Here is an 18,792-nt window from a genome sequence, read left to right as displayed (position 1 = left end):
ACCAGTGGCTTAATCTCATTAATAGGTGGAGATAGTAAAGAAAGATGTTAATAACAGCTGATAATGATGCAGAAGGCATAAAGTGTTCATCAGTAGGATGCAGCTCTATACTCCCCGTGTCATCTGTGACAGAAATGGACCAGGGCCACCTTCTGGCCATGGTCCTTTTGTGAGGCCTCCTAGACTCTGAATAGGAGGAGAAATATCTAGAAGAGGTTTAAGTATATGCTGACAGTTGAAGTAATTCACATACCTAGGAGTCTCTGAATGTTTTTTTTCCCTTTGACGGATGTATTTTTGAAAGATTAGACTTATCAGGCTTGGCTGGATGAGCCATAGTGAGTGAACATACAGAGTCTACCCTGCCTGACATCTCAGAGGAAGAACTCCATATACAGCTACTTAACCAAGAAATATGACCCCCACGGCTTCTCTATAAGATGATTTTTCTCTGTCCTCTCTATTCTCTTCTGCTGTTGGCCTTCACAGCACACTCAATGGCTGAAAATTGAAGCACGGCATCTACTGAAGAAGTTGCTTCAGATATTTACGTGACAGGGCACCATTTGCTAATGCTCCTTTTAGGCTTTTGCCCTGGGGAAAATAAAGATTGCTTGATTACAGTCACGCAAGACGATAGATCTGGTTCCCAGATTCATGTCTGGGATATTATCTGCTTGAGCACTTGCCGATTCAGGCTCCCTTTTGCCTGGGATATTGACTGCCTGCTCAGCCCGTTGGCCTTTGTGTTTCAGGTTGATGCAAAAGGTCTTTATTGACAGAAAACAAATCAGTGCCTAATGCAGGAACTTTGCTGCTGTTTCACTGGGATGGAGTTGTCGTCTCCTGCCCTTGCCTGCCAGAGCTTGAGCTGCTGGATCTCCTGGCATTATCAACACAAGGTGGTAATTTGGACATTTCGGGAGCTAAATTTATATTTGCCTACAGACCTGCCACTCCCAAATTTTTACAGTCCTCATCTGACCATATTTCTTTCCTGACAAACATTTTAAATGCTCTCCTCTGTGGTCTTTATCCTTGGAAGTAAAACGATAAGGATTTCTTGCTTATTTATCTTTTGGTTGACTGATACAAAGGGCACGTAGCTCCTGTGCTACACAAACCTATGACCTCTTGGCTTCACCAGCCAGCGTAGAAGAAAGTGAGGGCAAGACAGAAAAATTGCCTCCAAAACTGGAGGCAATATTCACACTTTTTCCTAAGAAGCTCAGTTTTCAGATTCTTCTCTTGGCCATACCCGGACAAATGCATTGACCTTGATTAACTTCAGCAATGCTGTGCTGTACATCAAAGTGTACCTAAAAACTGTTGAGCTCTAGGTGTGTGGCAGCATATGTTGCACTGCTCACACACGTTATCTGATCCACAAGCAAATCTCTCTGCGGAATTCTACAGTGTATTCTTAGTAACCATAATAATATTTTGGCTGATATCACATATTCATTTTTTGCACAGAATTATTGCAATCAGAAGCTTCACCTGTTTTTCCTTTTGATAGATTATCACATTTTTTCCCTCACTGCATGGACGAACACTGGGAATCTGGTTTCTTTGCCTATTTTTTTCGTCAAACTTGATAATTAACCAGTGATTCTAAGATGCTATGTGCTTTATTAGTTAATTCTCTGTGGTGACTGGAGCATTGCAGATGAGGGATTTCCATCACTAAAACATCACAGAATGAGCACAGCAGCATGTGGAGTCTCTGAATTATCACTGCCAGGTTTTCCATGTGCACCACAGAGAAAGCAGCCAAGTCACAAAGAAGGGTGTGTTTTCAGTAATGTTCACAGAAAGCTGAATATTTGGGTCAATTTGGCCTTTCAGAGAGATGTGTCTATGTCAGAATATAACGTTTCTGTGGTTTTGTTAAAAAAACAAGCAAAACCAACTACTGCAGTGTATCTCCCATGACTTCAGAACAAGAGTCAAGGGAAATCAGGCACCGCCCTTCTGTTGGAAGGTCCAGCAGGACAGCCTGTGCTTTTTCTCCTGCCTGTATAACACATTCTAATAAGCAAACCTGAAAAGAACCAACAAAACAATTTTTTAAAATATTCTGTTTCAGGAGAGAAAGAAATTTCAGTTCTGAGGCAGTTCAAAATTAAATTGTGTCTGCATATGGCATCATAGAGTTTCACCTCTGGGAGAATTTGCTGAAGTGCTTGGTAGCAAAGATCTCCATTATTGTAGACTTCCCCTGGTGTCCTTCCTTTCTAAGGTACTACACCCACTTTCTTCCACTGACTCTTCGGTGAAGATGATCAGTCCCTTCACATCTTTTAATCTTGAGTAAACTCACCAGACTCTCCAGTGCAGTTCACACTATCTGATGCCAGCAGTATAATATAGTCATTTTTTATAGCTCACATAACAATATAAAATGAAACAAACCGAAAATCCAAGTGCATTTCTGCTTGTGCAAGCAAATTCAGCCAAAAGATTTAAAACAGCTTAATGAAATAAAATGGTTTCTGACTTCCATCCATCTGTGTTTAAAACCCATACAAAATACATGAGGAGGGAAATCAACAGAAAGGATATGAATGTACCAAAATTTTAATTGCTGCTCTTCTGATTGGATGGAAAGGACTAAGTATATACAAGGCAGGAGTGGCACTAAATCGAAAGATTGTCTTCCCTTTGTTCAGTACTATAAATGTCTGGAAAACAAAATGAAAATGAGAACATTCAGTATTTGCATTTATACTCAGCTTTTCCCAGCCCACATCCCATTGGGAAATTCCTGCAAGTATCCCATACCTTTTTCCCCCTTCCCTCCCAAAGCCCTAAATTCCTTTTTGCTTGGTTAAATGTTTTGTCCAAGACCTTCTCTAAAGAGCTGTTGTCCGTCCTGTTGTAATATCCCAACTAATTTTAGTCCTTTCAACCCTTACAGAGTTCCATGCAACATCTCCATCAGGGTCTGGGAAGAGGGCGGAATCATCTTTAAAAATAAAAATGACCTGGAGATTAAAATGTGGTGGGGGAACTTATGTGATGCTCTTCTTCCCAGGTGCTGGGGACTTTGCTGTGTTGTTCCTCCACCTTCTCTACTTTGAGCACTGTGTTGCTCTCAATGTATTTTGTCTCACCGAGTAAGAAGGTGCACGAGGTACAGCTCCACAGCAGGATCTGACCCTGGTGCTGAGGCACTCTCATTGTACTCAGATAATTATGGGCAGAGGAAAACAATACTGTAAGTTACATTAAATTCAAAGCAAAGGTGAATTGGATGCTGACCCAATTTGCAGAGCTCTGAAGATGCCCCAACAAGCATAGAGGAACTAATATTCACTCAGAGACGGAATCAGGACACCCAATATATAAAATCTAAGCAAATCACCCACCTTGGGTTTAAAAACTTCATGACACTAAAATTGCAAATCTATATCCTGCTGCTCGTGCCCGGGGATAGCAGGCAAATTAAAAGGTAAATTAATTCTGGTCCTTCCAGGTAAGTAATCTATTTGTCTTTATCCATTTAACTTTTATTCTGTACCTCTAGCACCTGCCTCTACATTGTTTTAATAGAAGTAGCATTATGGCCAACATTGTTTAGAGGAAATAACATAGCCCAAAATCAGGAACATAAGTACCCGAAAGAACTGGAAGCTGCCTAAAAATGCACTGTGCTTCCAAACTTTATTTTGTTGGCCATTTTGTAAAATGTTTGAAAAGGAGAACAAACTGTAGTAAGCAATCAACCCAGCTCTGCTGTCAACAGCCTTTTGACAGAAGCTGTTTGCAGTGTTGTGGCTTTGGTCCAGCCTACACGTGATCCCTCATCAGGTGATGCTCACTTTGGGACGAAGTTTACCCTTCTGCAAAGTGCCAGCACTGCACACGCTATTCACACGTCTCCCTTCAGCTCTGTTCTGGTCATCTTAAATGGAATTGAAATATTCCTCAGCAGGAACAGAAATGCTGCTCTCCAGGAACGGTTGTGGAGTTGCTTCTGCTCTTGTGCAGAGTGCTTGCACAAGGCTCAAGTCACCCAGAAGCCCTTAACATTAAGGGGCTTAAGTGATAAACAACAGACCTGTGAAAAGTCACAGCTCATGCAGAAGGCAAGATAGGGTAGATAAAACCTCTGGCTTAATTTAACTCAGCTACTGCTCTGCTCTTTTCAGATATTGTATATTCATACTCAGGGTTATCTGAAAATACACAAGTTCTAATTTTGTTTTTCATCCCTCTTTGCCCTCCCGCTTAGATGTTTTCTGGGAGCCCTGCTCATGCCAAAACTCCGATTCTTAATCTGGAAAAGAAACATTTTTACCGGCTGTAGAAAGATAAAAACCAGAGCCCCCAAAACAGAGATGGTTGCTGTGCTTTAGCAGCAGCCAAGGAGGAGGGTTGGCTGGGGCTCACCTTGCGGTCATTGTAGAAAGGATCGATGTCCTCCAGGGGCTCCCCAATGAGCTCTGGAGAAACAGTCCCATAGATATCGGGCAGCTTCTTGCAAGCTTGCAAATCAAACTGAGGCTGAGGCTTCTCTTCCTCGCCCAGCTGCTCTCTGTATTCCTGCTTCGCATTCCTTGCAAGCTTCTCCGCGATCCGTTTCTCGATGGCAGCCAAGGACTCAGGCGTGAACCGGTGGAAGCTGTTAGTACCCGGTGGTAACAAGAAGTCAGCCATCTTTTCATCCTGCTTTGTCTTTACTGGTCTTTACTCCTAGTAGTGGAAACAGCTGAAATAAAATTACCAAGAAGTTAGTGGCAGGAGAAAACCGAGAAGAACAAAGCCATCAGAATGAAAAAAAAAAACAAACCAACAAACAAATAACTTGTAGGTTATTGATTATCAGGAAACTCTTCATCTGTTTTTATGTGGTTAATAGAACATCCAGGAAAACAAAAATTACTGAAAGTGTAGTTTCAATAAGGAATCACACATGGTCACAGCTGAAAAGTCTTTGTAGGTAGAGTGCGGAATACTCTTCAATTTTTCAGTCATTCAGGATCCTAAATCCAAACTAAGGAGTAACAGATTCATACAAGCTTAAGTTTCATCGAAAGCCACAGAGATCCAGATTCCTAACTCATTTTTGAAAAAGCAGCTCTGGGAGTGGGTGAACAATGTGCCTAAGATGACTGCAGGGCAGATTTAAATCAGCCGATCTCCGGCCACATGACGCAAAATCTAAAAATGCCCCAGCTGTTCTATTCCAAATTTAAAGAGTGAAGGGTCAAGTTTAGATTCTTAAATCCAATAGAAATTTTTCATAATCTCTGTCTTAGGCTTCTGCAACGTAATTTTCATTTTCCTTTGGGACAGGAAATGCCATCTTCAAGATATCTGTCAAAACTTTTGAGCATTTTCTTTTCCTGCACGCCCTGCAATCTGAAGGATGTTGGAAGCCCAAATGTGCCTGAAAAAGCCCTGGAACCTTCATGAGAGCACGTCAAGCTTCCAAGATGCTGAATAGCCACTGCTGCCAGTTCATCACATCTGAAAACCAGACTCCTTCCATTCAATACCGATTTGAACATCTAGGAGTTAGACTTGATGATCCTCATGGGTCCCTTCCAATGCAGGATATTCTTTGATTCTGTGATTCTAACCCAAAGTTGTGAAGCAAGACCATCTTGGTCTTATGGTACTTCACTGTTAAAACTTCCAGTCTCCTCCTGAATCAGAACAAGTGAGAATTGCCACATCTCTTCAACTCATATGAATAAAGCCAAGTGTGAAAAGCACAGCCGAACAAAAAGGCTTCTTGTATCTGCATTAAACAACATGTATAGCTGTGAAAATTAATGTAAAACTACTGTTTGAAAAAGGATGAAGCTTATCCCTGTTCTAGTAGTGTGCACAAATCCATCCAAACTCACTGAACCCGTATTTTGCAATTTAATAGTGACTTTAGAGGCATGTTTTTCCAGCAAGAGAAGCCCTCACTATGCAACAATTAAAACTCATTTCACAGAAGAAAAACAGACCTTGATTTTTTACCACTAGCAGACCATTCATACTAAATCAGAATACATGTTGGTGACAAACAAAATAGTAGATTTTGAGGTGGGCTACTCTATTGCATTAGGCAACGTGCAGGATCCAATTCTTTGTTCAGCCACAATTGTTGTTTTCTGCTTTCAGATGGTATTTGTCTATTTACAATGGATAGTTCCAGATAGCTTGTGTCTATTAGGCTCTGTGATGACAGCATTTTTGTTAGCAAACAAGACTTTAACTGGACTCTGCATGACAAATAGCATATTTATTGACTCAATTTACTTGAGTAAAGTACTCTTTCAAATAACTACTGTTTTTCCTATTCTGACTTCATTTTAAAATGAATTCATTAAATTGTCATTGATCACAGTCTATCATATAGGAATGATTTACTGAAGCTTGTACATTATACTCAGCATTACTGCTGGTTTGAACAAGCGAGGCTAAAATGAATTAGTCTTCCCAGAGTTTGAGTATTCTGATATTCTTCTTTTTTTGGATTTATTCTCTTTATTCCTTTCCCCTCTCCCCTCCATGTCATTTGTTTTATCCCATTCCTCCTGAAAAACAGGAAATTAGAAGCTTTCCCACAAATTGAGTTTCTTATGCTCACTGCTTTGTGACTCAGCACCAGTGTGAGCAAATAGAATTTCACTTTCTATAGATGACATCAATACAGGTGGCCAGAAAATTATCTGGTTTTTGTCCTTTCAATATTTGTTTCTTCAGAATGAAACCTGTCTCAGTGCTGAAGGGGACAGTGAAAATCGGTGGCTGATCATCACTGCTGGAAGGGCACAGAATAAGTTTCTAAACCAGAGAGGAGAACATCGTGAGCTGTTAACTGAGGTCCAGATAATAATGAGCTCTGTGAAGACAGTGAACAGGGAATGACTGTTTGCTTTTTCTCATAATACAAGAATGGAGAAACTTCGAATGAAATCACAGAGCAGCAGGTTTGAAACAAACACTGGGGCCACTTTCCACATGGTGCAGAGTCATCCTGTGAAACTTGTTGGCCACAAATGACAAGGACTCACAAAGCCACGAGGCAAATAAAAGCGCAAAAGGTCCACAAATGGTTTTAAGCACAAAGATGCTGCCTCTGGCTGAGAAAACCCCTCAGCTGTAGAACCTGGGCGCATGAAAGAACGACTACTTCTATTTGTTAACACCCCTGTACATCTGCAGGTGCTCCAGACCCACATCGCACCAACTCCCTGCTTCCAGTGCTTCGGAGCACGGGATGGGCAACTGCCTCCAACCTACACAGACACCCCCTTTGCTGGAAAACTGGTGGTAGCCGCCTCCACACCACATTCCTTACTTCCAAGCTGGAGTCATTGGCCATACAGCATGAGGGGCACCAAGTCCTTACTGAGATATCAGAGACGAGTGGAATGTCTCTACCAAGCACCACGGTTTTCACAGGTGTTGCTTGATCACAAAAAACTACAATATCCACTAGAATATTCAGCATCCTTCACAGACTTCCCGAAGACTTCCAAGAGAAGCCATTCCGGCAACAGAACTGGCTGAATATTTTTAAAAAATAGAAACAAAAAATGGATGGGGGATGGTGAGGGAAATAAAATAACCAGAAAAAACCTAATCAAAATCAGACGTTTTAATTATTTTTTCTAAAGAGAATTATTTTAGCTCAAAGCTCTCTCTTATTAGTAAATTGAATCAAATTCAGACTGGGCAAAAACAGATATTTTCAGTTTTATCTACAAATTCCAGAGAGGTAACTGCCTAGAAAGAATTGGAAAATCCTGTAAAACCTTCATTAGACTTTTTCCAGTCTTCTATTTAATTTAAATAAAAAGTATGTTTCAGCATCCTTACCATTGAAAATTCTTGACTTGTTTTGTCTTCATATTGTATATAAGTTAAAGTTCCAAATTTTAATATATATAGATATATACTTAGCACAATTCTTCTTCAATTTCATATGCTTTCAGGAAATGGACAAGATAATTTCATGGGTCCTTTCTATGTCTAATTTTTTTTAATCTATGAATTGCAAACATTTCTACAAATAGCCAGGGTTAGCCCAGATGTTTCTTAAAAGGGTAAGAAAGAACCACAACTTAAAAAGGGAAATCATCAATGACTGAATCAAAGAGCTGGAATGCCATTTCTTAAGAGATAATAGTTGTTGTGACTCACGTTTTTACAATATGAGCCTGGAGTTTTCCATTCCTCACAGGCATATTTTTGAAGTGCAAGGCTTCAAACACATTGTTTCTGTGATATCACCATGCACAGAATGAAAATTTCCCTCTTGCTTTGTCAGTTAACATCGGTTCTGGCTGATAAAATGTCCTGGTTATGTAAACAGAATGTGCATATGAAAATAAAGCCCCAAGATGCATACTTTCCTTGGCATGGCAAGAAGTGAGAACAGTACAAACAAATTAGGTATTGCTAAGACCTGAATTTATTCAGAAAGGTAAACTTATTGTCACAGGCTTCAGCCACTCCAGTTCAAAAGGCCTTTCAGGTTCTCAGAACACCACCTGTATGCCCTGCAAACCTTTCTCTGAGTCCCTGGGGACAGGTGACCACCACCCAAAAGGTCAACTTGGTCAACAGCTTTCCTGCAGGGGGGGGTAAATACAGGTGAAGGGGGTCCTGCTCACCTCCAGCTTGCTGCCCTCCTGCTCTGGCATGGGCTTTGTGGGCTCAGGCCACCATCCTAGAACCCAGAACCTCTTATAATGTCCCAACAAGCCAGCAGGGAGGTCCCATTGCCCAGAAGCAAGAGGAGAAGTGAAGAATGAGGTCCTTGCTGTGCACTACACCTGGCTGGACACTGCCTTCAGAGAAGTCAGGACTTCTTGTACCTCCATCTCCTGCTTGCACAACACCAAACGTGGCCTGATATAGTATCAAGGACACATGTCCATACATTTCAAACACTTGGCAGTGGTAATAAAGGAACCAAGCTTAAAAATCAACATTGTGAAAATGGCGTCTACAGGCTAAAGTTTAGATACCATCAGACATGCTCGTCTTGAGTAGCATTGTACTTATTTAACTCTACAGATTTCCATGGTGTTAATCAAGAAGCTACCACCAGCCATGGGCTGGGGAGAGGGATGATAGTCCATGGCAGCACACACGTTTCCACTGCAATTCTGCTAGGCCAAAATCTTACAAAATAAGAATTAAGAGTCCTAAATTCTCCTTTTGTTTAAGAAATGTTCGTGACTAAATAAGGATTTTGCAATCCTAACTGCTGTATCAAAAACAGTCATGTGGATGGGTTTCTTTTCAATGTTTGAGACTATATGAAGCACAGTCATCTTCCCCTCTTCCCCCTCCTTTTCCATATAATCTCTTTGGCATTTTCCTTTGACCTGCAGAGCACTGCAAAACATGAGAATAATAGGCTAGGGAAATAAAAATGGAACAATGACACATCTAATTTAATGTCACTGGTCTAGATTCACAAATACATATGCATAAATTTACACACAAACACAAACATTTTTAAATCATCACATTTAAAAGGACCACAGTTTGATATGAGATCACATGGAAGTTTTATTCTAACCATGAAGCAATGGCTTCATGGAGAACTCCTGTTTTTAATTAAGATCAAATAAAGACCTTTTTCACAAAGATCAAGAAGCTAAAGTAGTCTAGGTGACTTAGACACACTTCATAATTTTACTGATGGTAAACAAATAACCTTCTGAGACTTAATTCACTTATATTTAAACCACAATTCACATTTCACATCTAGGAGGTGTCATGGGAAATTCTCTTTTAGCTGAAAAATTTCAGTGGCTGATAGCACACACTTTGATGGCCTGTGTGCTCACATCAAAACAAGGGGTAACTGAATAATACAGTCCTTGCAATTTTACACAGCACACACTCATTACTTCTACTTGAAATGATATCTGGTTTGTTTGTTTTTTCCAACAAGCATAATTTTGTCAAGACCATAAACAACGATTGTTTTTGTAGCACATGTTCCTAACACATATAATCAGCTACATCTCAAGCTGCCATAAATCAGCACAGCTCTACCCATCCCAGGGAAGTCACAGCTGTGGAACTGATCTATTAGGATCAGGAATATTTGACTAGAAATGCTTTTTTTTAAAAGAGCACCTTCACACCAGAGCTCGAGTACCAGAGAGCATGTAATTGAAGTATTAAACTAATGGCCTAGAAGGTAACCAAGCTTCCAGGGAGCTGGAAAATCTCACGCTTTTTGCAACCTGTGAAGGCAATTTGAAAATGCTCCTTCACCCATACACATCTTGTTGGGTGAGTTCAGAGTTGAAGGTCCAAAAAGGGGTGCTGAAGAATCTGAAGCCTAGGGGGGACCAGGCAGGCTCCCATGGCTGGTCTGCAGGGAAAAGCTTTGTATTCCACAACAATCGGATGGAAATGGCTGAAATGTTTAGCTCCTGAAGATCTCCTAGGCAAAGTACAGTGTTGAAATCAGCCCAAACAGACACAGGAAGAAAAGTGAGACAGAGTTCCTCTTGCTGCCCATGTCACAAGACAAACCTGCAGGTTGATATGACATTGCATAACACATTTCCTAAAATGAGCCCTGTTGTTCAGCATGAATGCTGACCAGGGGCAGAAATAAATATTTAAGAGAATTCATTACATTCACATTGTTGGGGAAAAAAACCCCACCAAACAAACAGCACAAAATGTCCAAACCAAAATCTCCATCACCAACACACAAGCCTTTCGTCACAACCAGCTCTGCCTGTCTTCTTTTAAATCCAGTTTAATGAGTTTTGCTGGCATCTTTCTCATCAGAATCATGGCATTCTGACATTACCAATGACTTATTGATAAAATAAAGTCTTCAGAAAGCTAACATGTGCTAAAAGGAAATGAATTCAGAAGATTTCATTCCGATACTGAAAGAGTATTTGAGGATGACAAATGTTATGCCAAGAATTAAATGCTGGCACTAAGTCTTCTCTTATGATAAAATATATATTTTTAGTGAGCTAAAAATATTCTGCTTTCTTTTCAGGTGTTTTTATTTCAAATTATGCTGCATCCAAATGAAATAAATAAGCAAGAGGGAAGTAGCACATTATAGTTGCTGCACATCTCTTTATTTTGCTGAAAATTATAATTCTCTGCATTTTCATTTCTATTTTAATTAACTAGAAATTGGCCTCAGAGTTATTTTACTATAAACTACACAGCCTTCAGATCCAGGGAAAGATTTCTGCTTTGCTACTCTGAACTGAAAGAGCTTGGAAAGAGCTATCAAGAAAGAGGAATGTTTTCAGCTCAGGTTGCAGTCACTAGCTTTGGAACAAGAAATAAGAAATCTACAGGAGAACTCCATGTTGTGGCAAATATAATGTACAGTGCTCACACCATTAGGTGCTTTGGATGCTCACATGAATAAAATATATCAAATCTTGTCCATTTTATTCACAGAGTGTTTTGTAAAGACATAAAGACGGATATAGGAAGTTGTAAAACAGCCATTAAAATGTATTCTGAAGCCATTATGGGATAGTTATGCCACAGACAGAAGGCAGCGTTAGGCTGGCCAGCAAAATCTTGGCTGCATGCTTCTAGAGGAGAAGGAGCCATGGTTGGAAAGCTGTCTGATGTATTACCACAAAGTTATAGGTAAGGGTTCCCTGATCCCCTCCCATCTAAGCTATGGAGACACATTTCATCAGCAGAAAACCAACAGACTTATAAAAGCCGATCATCAGAACTGACATGTTTACATTAAAAAAGATGGATGAAACTCTATAAGCAAAGCCAGGGCCTCTTTCACGATTTTAGCATTGAACTAAGAGACAAACATGACATAACAACTAAACTTCATTTTTAATAGTGAATGGAGCAATATAGGTTTTCCTTCTTTCAAGTGACAGGAACAAAAAGAGGCTGAGGTGAAGGGTCAAGAAAAAATTAGATGTGAAAGGCTGGGAGAGACAGACCCAAATCACACAAAGCTAAGCTGTTGGAGGTGGCAGGTCCCCCTCCTGCATCCGACTGAAACGAGGCACTACAGCAGGTCCTGCCATGTCTGCAGTAGCAGGAGAGCTTTGCTCCACAACCACCACCCTTCACTTAACTCCACCCTATCCACACACCTATGATACACCCAGCTTCCCATCTTTCTCCACGTCTATCCATTTCCTATTCATTAGCCAAGAAAATTATTTAATCCTCCCAACTACTTTATTCCATGTCAACATAAATGGTTCCACAAGCCTGTCCTTGTTGATAACTCTCAAGTGACATTCACATCAATGCTATGAAATTTTGGGACTATAACTTTATTCTCCATGCAATGCATCTCTCTCTATGATGGTGGGTTCCCTTGCACAAGGATACAAGGGTCTCTGTTTGTCTATGGCTTTGGATAGTGTTCGGTGCTAACAGAGCCCCAGCTAATGACAAAAATTCTCACTGCTTTTGCAATAAAATGCACAGGAGAAAAAAATAAAAAGGCACAGATTTACAAGTGTGCTGGCAAAATTATCTTTCCTGGTAATGGAAATAGAGAGTCATGAAGAACAACAGGGATCCTATCAGGGAGTAGCTGGTTGCTGCTTGCTGGGATATATTGAAGATTTGATTCATTATTTAGTGCACTGTAAATGTGACAATACTATTTGGATAAAGCTAGTGGCTCTTCCACTCTGATGGAAGAGATTTCACCACCCACCCCCCCGCCCTGAGAGACAGAGAGAGATTATTGCTGTCCACAGAGGAGGGATATTCTGCTTGTTTGCGATTGAAAACCGCTTGGGTTTGTTTGCCAAGTTTAGGAATCAGAGTTAAGAGCTTACATGGGTTCTGGGGGTGCAATCCTCAGCTCACGTCAGTCAAGGGGAATATTTTGCATGACTGCAATAGGCAGTGGGTCAGACCCCTGGCGTCAGAGAGACAGAATTATTAGATTTCTGTCATTCCTTTCAGAGAAGTTTACTTCAGCAACTCGGCGTAGCTTCATGGAAAAGATGCAATGGATGCTGGTGCCGACTGACAGCAATTTGATTTGAATTACATAATGCTTAAACCATTATGTAAATGAGGCTGACAGAAGCATGGAGGCAGAGAAGCTGGGGATTTTTCATTGTTTTTTATAAAAAATATCTGGTAGCCTTTAATGTTATGGTCAAGATTGCCGCCTTCTAGCTACTATATTTTGCTGGCAGGTTAGCTGAATTAAACTTTATTTCTCCTGACACTAACTAAAACCTAAAGTGCATCTGAGCAAATGATGAGGAACATTTAAAGAGTGGTGAACGTGGACAATATTAGAGGTATGTGAGTGAGTCACATTACCAAGAGTGGTTTTGGCTATGTCCCACTGATGTCAATGAGACTGATGCTTCTGAGAACCCTGTAGCAATCCTGAACATTCCCCCCTTTCTCCACTGTATAATTTCCTCATCTTTTTACATGGAAGAATTTTTCAGAGTAAATAACTCACTGCACAAACAATTCTATTCCAAAAGTCATGACATTTGATTCATTATTTATTAATTATTTGTTAATTAGCAATAATATAATCATCCAAATAAAACTGCTGGGGACATTGCATTTACTAACAAGTTACATCCAAATATGCATTTATGTGTCAACAGTGCATGCTTGAGTGGTTGGTAATACTCAATTGGGCCTGAGGCACAATGCATTGGAATCACACAATAGAGGCTTAGTATTGCAAACCCTGCTGTGGCTTCTTGCTTAATTTAGCTTATGGGACCAAGCAGTCAATGAACAAACCAGAAAATAATACATCAATTGGCCTGTGAAAGGGAAATATCTGATTATGGTATCAATGCAGGATGTTTCCTAAATGGAAAATGCACTAGCTACATAATTTGGGAACTTGTTTGCACTTCCTGAAAGAAAAAAAAAACGGTATTCCTAAAAATAACTTTGTCATTACTTGGTTGGCCCAGAAAGCCAGCCATGTCCTGGTGCTCAGCTCTTGTGAGACCCCACCTGGAGTGCTGCATCCAGATCTGAGGCCTCCAACATAAGAAGAACTTGGACCCGTTCAGGCAGGTCGAAAGGAGGGCCACAAAGATGATCACAGGGCTGGAGCACCTTTCTTAATAATACAGGCTGGGAAAATTGGGGTTGTTTAGCCCAGAGAAGACAATGCCCCAGGTGGACGTTACAGAACTTCCAAGTGCCTAAAGGGGGCTACAAGAGAGCAGGAAAAGGACTTTTTACAAGCACATGTGGAGATAGGACAAGGTGGAATGGCTTTAAACTGAAAAGGGGTAGGTCTAGATTAGATATTAGGAAGAAATTTTTTACTGTGAGTGTGGTGAGGCACTGGCACAGGTTGCCCAGAGAAGTTGTGGCTGCCCCATCCCTGGAAGTCTTCAGTTTGGACAGAGCTTTGAACAACCTGTTCTAGCTGAAGGTGTCCCTGCCCATGGCAGGGGTGGGTTGCAACAAGATAATCTGTAAGGTCCTTTCCAGCCCATACCATTTTATGATATGATTCTGTGATTACTAAGAGCAATGATAAGCAGCAATTCCACTGAGAGATCATTCAATATCTTGACCCTAATCTCCTCCTATATATATATGAATACTGGGGGTAAGAGTGCCCTTATGACACTATGTCTATGAGGTATAATACACCCACTCTGACAGGGCCCTAAAATGATGCAGAAATGACTGTACTGCTTGAATATTCGGGCCCTTTTTTTCCCTTCTTCAAGACAATTGCAACTAAAAATAAAAATTCAACAAGGCAATCGAAGATTTTGGTCAGATCTCTTAATTTTAATGTGTCATGGACAAGGCTCATAATTCAAGTACTGCCTGCTCCTCTATACACTCACCTGTATCTTTATCCATTCTACAGTGCAGTTCCTCAAGTCAGACAGGTCAAGTAATGTATTCTAGAAATTTTTGGCTAAAAAAAGATATCTATTGGATATGAAACCCTTGTGAAATAACCTCATAGACAGATCAGAATGAATCAACTAAAATCTAGCTTCTCTGATGCATTGGAACCAAAGAAATGCAGGATGTTAGACTTTCAGGGAGAAGTAGAGAGTGCTAGGACGTGAGTCATCTCTCCTTCTCTCAATGTCTACTTCAACGAGATAAACTATGCATCAGACCCTAGCAAAGATCCTGATGATTCAATCTGTTTATTAGGACACCAAAATTTAGGTGTTGATATGTACTTTTAGGTGCCTGAGAACTGCGTGTCTACTCTTGCATGTCTGCTTTTCCCTGGCAGAGCAGGGGGGTCTGGACTGAAATATGTCCCCCCCCAAAATTCAGACCATTATGGAATACGATGCAAGGCGTGTGACGTGCGTTAGTTTTTCGCCTACTTGACTCTTCTCAAAAATAGAGACCAGCCACCTCCAACCACACCGTGGTAAAGGAATGGACCATGGGGCTGTTCCACTCCAGCACGTGGCAAACTAACACTTCTACAACAGCTTTCCAGTGCACACAATTACTTTAGAACGTGAAGTATAGATCTTCAATTTCAACAAATGGCATACATTTAATTAGTCAATGACAACCACATTGTTCCCAGAAACAGAGTCACCCAGGTTATCCTGATAGACTCACCATGGATTCACAAACCTAGAAAATATTTTCTGCCTTATGTTTTGTTTCTACAAATTAAAGGGATGTTTGAGATCTGGATTGTGCAGTTACACTGACAAAAGTTGTTTTGAGCTAATATTTTTAAAAACAGAGTGAATACAGGCTAGTGGCATCCATGACTCCTAGAGGATCACAACAAAACAATCCAAAAAAGAGCTGGAATTGCACATCTGTCCTAGTTCACAGCCACTTCTACTCCAGTCTTGGGCTTGTCTTGCAGATTATATCAAAGTGTACAGTGATTTTAAAAGCAGAACAAGTGATGGCACAGTTCCTCTCTTCCCACACAAGTGTTTAACCAGGCTCCAAAATATCCTTCCCTGTCTCTACTTTCCTTCAAAAAATATTCCCAGAACTGCTAATTCCATAAAAGGGTCTGGGATCCCAACTTTCTCCTGTCTATTTCTCCTGCCAGACAGAGAAGAGAGGAACGGAGTGGAGGAAAGAAAAGAGACAAGTTTGGATGGCATTTCACACATTCTCCTTGTCCATGTCTCCAAGATATATTTCACACTCCCCAAGGGCCTATTTGTCCCAACATCCTTTATGTAGGATTGTTGTATATTAGATCCCCTTTACCTAATAACCATCTATGGTGAGTTAATCCAATCTGAGGGAGATGGAGTTAGGAAGCAGCTTGGTGGGCACCTGGCAGCCAGACAAAGTTAATCCACCACACCATCCTTTGTGGAAATTGTGCCTCTCACTTGATCTCCAAGTCAGTGAGCTGCAAAGAAGTTAAAGGACATGTCCTGGAAGATATGGGCACACCAGACCAGATTGGAGCCTTGTACTGCAGCCTTGGGCTTCAGCATGACTTAGAATCATAGAATCATTTAGACTGGAACAGACCTCTCAGGATCATCAAGTCTGATTTCTACCTCACCTTGCCATCCCCCAAAGGGATGGAGCTGGCAAAGAAAGCAGTGTAAAATGCCACCACAAAACACACAGGAGCCTGCAAGCCAGCCCTCAGGCCCGAGCAAGAAGAACATCTAGCTTGAAAGATTGGACCATTAAAAGCATTACTGATCCTCTCAATTCTTACAATTTATAATATTCCCAGATGAATCAAAATTAAATTGAATACTCACATTAAGAAAGTAATGGGAAATCCCAGTTTGCATGCTTAACATTTAGACTCACGGTGGCTAAAAAGATGAAAAGTTCTGCTGATTTATCTTAACTCCATTCTCCTTATACATCTAAAGCAGAAATACATATCAGTGCCTGGTCTACTTGTATCTGTTATTTAAGTATGGCCTAGATAGCACAAGACATCCCTGCCTCTGTCTTACCCAAAGCACACAGTAATGATCCCAGGAGCTGATGTTTTCAGCGTGCTTTGCTTTCTGCTGGTTGGTACAGATAGCCAGCAGAGATAAGGGCCCTGGTCTTCAAGTCTTTCTGATGTGACTAGTGATGCCACCAGCACTGACCAGCTCATATTTCACTCACCACTTCCCCCTCCCTGCTCTGGCAAACACAATCTGGGTTCACCTTCACAAAACTGCCTCCAAACCCCAGGCCAGGACCATTCAACACACTGACCCTGCTGCTCCTGCTTCTTCTCACACCTCCATCTTCATTTGCACATTCTGACTTAAACCAGCCTTACTACAAACTAAATAGAAGGTTTTTACTGTGCGTGTCTGAAAATAGAATTGCAATCATCTATGCTTCCGTTACTTTAAAACTAAATTTATCAAGAGATTATTCTTCCATGAGGTTTAGCACATGAGATGTCTTACGTTTCAAAGTTCAGTCATTTCACAGTCATTTCTGAGCAGAAAAATCTTATGGATTAATTTTATAAAGAAACAGTGAGTTTGGGGATCAGAATGCCTTTTGGTGTAAATGGTCTGAATAACTGTGCAGTCCATCAAGGCAGTTTTCAGCTATTTTTGTAATATTGTTTGCTATGTTCATAGACAATGTGCAGTGTGCACAGATAATGGTTATAGTTCTGGTTCAGAAAAATCTTCCAAGTAACAGTTAAAACTCGACTGAATAAGGAGAGAGAGAAAAAATATATAATTCTCTGGGGCTTTTTATTTGTTTAGTTTCTACATTAGACAGTTCTTTGAGTGCAATTGATTTTCTAGTTTCCTCTGTAGTTTCCAATTAATCATCCTCCCTCTTTGTGAGAATGTTTTACACAAAAACAGGAGACAGGAAAACATTTTGAAATAGGGAAATATTCTTATAAAACCACAGCACTGGTGTGGATATGCAGAAGTGGAGGTTCTGAAACCACCCTTTTGAGAGGAAGGGGGAGCAGCACTGCCTGTCGTATGGAACAGCTGACTGCAAATTTCCCATTGAAACTCTATTTCTATGGAAAAATGCTTTTCCAATAGAGAAGCATTTTAGTAAAGAGCATCTACTTTGAGTTACAAATTTCTTTCTGCAACAAAGAAGCCTCCAAACTGAAAAAGGAACAGATTTATCAGAGAAAATCACCATTTTTCATAGGAGGAAAAATATATTTTCTCTCCAAGAACGATGGGAAACAGGCCAGAAATCACCCTAATCACATTCCATTGCTGGTTCTCCCACTGGTTTGATATTCCTGTGTTTGTGTTTTAAAAATATATGAAAAGAATGGGAACTTTACATAGTCATTTTGAACCCAAAATAAAAATGAATTTTGAAATTATTTTTTGACCAAACACATTGCATCTCTTTTAATCAGAAAGGAAAAAAAGTAACAATACCTATTAAAAATGAGTAAAACCTGCTTTTCTTCTAGATGTCATCATTACAGTCTCCTCTAGACGTAGTTTTGACTGAGGATAAGGATTTTTTGAGCTTTGAATGAGTAACAACGGGATTATTATAAAAATAAATAAAATATGAGCAAGCTGCCACTTAAGCTATGGATTTCCCACTGCAACAGCTTCAAAACTTTCTTGAAACATAACAAATTTAAAAAAAAGGGAGGCAGACGATAAGGCTCTGTCTAACTGATAGCATAAAAACATCAAGAACTTTGATGCAGATTAATAAATAATGATGGTGTGTTATCCAGGAAACAGCACAATGCCAAGTCTGTTTGATCTCAGACTAACTGTTGGGTAAAAGTATTCTGAAATGCTCTCTTGGGCACACAGGCCAGTTGCATCTCGGCCCTGGGACTTTGATTATTTAAATAGAACTTTTATTAAACAAAGAAATTTTGTCCTA

The 18,792-nt window shown here is 40.3% G+C and overlaps 1 protein-coding gene across 4 annotated transcripts in view; it reads right to left on the bottom strand.

The window, feature by feature from the left end:
- LOC113991446 (sodium channel protein type 5 subunit alpha-like) overlaps positions 1-18,792 on the bottom strand; it is a 215,727-nt gene that overhangs the window by 169,802 nt on the left and 27,133 nt on the right. For all 4 annotated transcript variants that reach the window (XM_027727795.2, XM_027727793.2, XM_027727796.2 and 1 more), the window contains exons 2-3: positions 4,396-4,714; positions 2,566-2,684 (exon numbers count right to left, since the gene is read on the bottom strand). In XM_027727795.2, the coding sequence (XP_027583596.1) occupies positions 2,566-2,684; positions 4,396-4,662 (386 nt within the window). In that variant the 5' untranslated portion in view covers positions 4,663-4,714. The remainder of the gene's footprint in view (positions 1-2,565; positions 2,685-4,395; positions 4,715-18,792) is intronic.

This window comes from Pipra filicauda, unplaced genomic scaffold (assembly GCF_003945595.2).
Source record: "Pipra filicauda isolate LSUMZ 115617 unplaced genomic scaffold, ASM394559v2 scaffold1_size10287979_pilon, whole genome shotgun sequence".
NCBI lineage: Eukaryota > Metazoa > Chordata > Aves > Passeriformes > Pipridae > Pipra > Pipra filicauda.
The sequence above is the reverse complement of the archived record's forward strand: the minus strand, read 5'-3'. Positions and strand labels throughout refer to the sequence as shown.